The sequence below is a fragment of the Pelophylax lessonae genome, assembly GCF_965119305.1.
Source record: "Pelophylax lessonae genome assembly, chromosome: 1".
Classification (NCBI taxonomy): Eukaryota; Metazoa; Chordata; class Amphibia; order Anura; family Ranidae; genus Pelophylax; species Pelophylax lessonae.
Window position 1 is genome coordinate 324,538,969 of NC_138768.1, and position 2,091 is coordinate 324,541,059.

At 53.9% G+C, this 2,091-nt stretch overlaps 1 protein-coding gene across 1 annotated transcript; it reads right to left on the reverse strand.

The window, feature by feature from the left end:
• Positions 1 to 846: 846 nt before the first annotated feature.
• On the reverse strand, positions 847 to 1,539 carry LOC309545539 (integrase/recombinase xerD homolog; the record flags this gene model as incomplete). Its single annotated transcript, XM_082244750.1, has 1 exon — positions 847 to 1,539. The coding sequence occupies one exon, from the start codon at positions 1,537 to 1,539 to the stop codon at positions 847 to 849; it is 693 nt and encodes a 230-aa protein (XP_082100876.1).
• Between the last annotated feature and the right edge of the window lie 552 nt (positions 1,540 to 2,091).

Here is a 2,091-nt window from a genome sequence, read left to right on the forward strand (position 1 = left end):
GGCCCTACCCCTCCATATTCCCTTTCCAAGTAGTCACAGCCCTCCAAGACCCTAAAACCCCAGCCACAGCACACGGGCATGACCCCTTATGGCCGTGTAGCCCTCCAAACCCACAGCGCCCTCTGGATACCTTCCTGCAGACCTAAAGTCCACAGGTCGATACCCACCGCGTTCAAATGAACCCCCGTCACCTCTAAGATAAAGGGCCGGGTCCTGCTCCAGCTCAAGATGCCGGATCGCCAGTCCCCCGTTACGCACAACAAACTTGGCCACCGCCTTATTCACCTTAATCCTGGCTTTGTTCAGGCTAGTCACCGAACGAGCCAGGCGCCAAGAAGTGCGGGCGACAATGTCCGACCACACCACCACAGTCTGCGGAAAAAGCGTCCGCAGCCTCAGAAAGTCCAGCTTGACATCCCTAATCAGCTCCCTGGAGGAACGGAGGCCCAGATCATTGCCGCCCGCATGCAACAAAAGTATGTTGGGCGGCCGCTCAAGACGGGCGCAACGATGGACTTCAGGGAGGACACGGGACCACAGCATGCCTGAGACCCCAATCCATCTAACCTTTACCTCCTCCCTGCTGAAACCCAATTGGCGCCCCTCTGGCCTAACAGCTGCCCTCTGAGCACCCCAGACCACATAAGAATGTCCCAAAATCCAGGCCAAGACTTCCGTGGCTCCTGTAAAACATAAGGAGGGGTACATACCAACAAACATCCTGAGTACATACACAAAAACCCACAGAGAAAAACAAAGAAAAAACACCAGCATACACGTAACGAACATTCACTAAATGACCTCCCCTGGGCCCCGACCAAAACAGAACAGATCCCATCTGCCGCATCACAACAGATGCGGACGGACATACGAGCGAAATCGCCTGGACTCCCAACGCCCAATTTTTCGAAGGGCCTGACCCCCAAGGCCCCACCGAGCCGCTTCCGTGGCGGCTCCGATGCGGAAAGAGTGAGAGGAGAAATCCGTCCCCTGAAAACCGGCTGCCCCCAAGCACTTCCGGAAGACAGCCGTAAATTGAAAACGTGAGAGGGCCGTGCCATCAGCCCGTAAAAACAGAGGACCCTGTTGAGCGGAGCGCACCTGCAACCAATGCCGCACCGCAGCTACGGGGCAAAGCGAGGACCCCGGAACCACCCCTAGCTCAACACAAGCCCCTCGGCCCAGCTGGTCCGTTTTTGACCTGCGTATCCTGATTAGAAGCTTGTCCGGATGCAAACAAACATCCCCCAACTGCAATCCCCCATTCCCCCGTCTGGAAATACTCACCAATTCGCTAATCCGAAAAGCTCCAAAGAACGCCAAAATAAACGCCGTCCTGAAGAGTTCCACCTCCTGGTCCGCAGAACACACACTCGGCAAGCATTCCACCAACCGGGACAACACATCAAAGGAAACCGAGCGCCTGGAATCAATCGAACGAGTACCCCTCGCATAACCCTTCAAGGCCTTTTGAACAAGGAAATGTTTGGTTACATCGGCAACCCCCCACAACTGAAAGTAGAAGGCCAAGGCCGCCATTTTGCGGCGTAACGTAGAAATAGACACACGCCGTTCAAAATTGAGGCTCACAAAATATAGGAGCAGGAACAACTGATCCCGATCACCAGAAAGACCCCCCACCTCACTCACCATCTGATGCCATGTCGCCCAGACCCTCTCGTAGGCCGTCCAAGTGGAAGGACAAACTGACGCTCGAACCAAATCCATTACTGCGGCGAGACGATGTTCCACAGCTCCCCGGGACACGTCAGGCCTTGCTGCTCCGCATCCGGTGCCAACCTCCGAAACCTGTCCCACTGGAAGCGAGAAAGAGCATCAGCCACCGAATTGTCAACACCCGGAACATGCACAGCATAGAAAAAAGAATTCAGAAGCAAACATTTGAGCACCAGGTGGCGAAGCAACCTAATAACCGGTGGTGAAGAAGCAGTAATGATGTTAATCTACTGAACTACACCCAGATTATCACAATGAAAACGGACCCTCTTATTTTTGAAATCCTGACCCCATAACTCCACGGCCAACACAATGGGAAATAATTCCAACAGAACCAAGTTACGAATGAAGTCA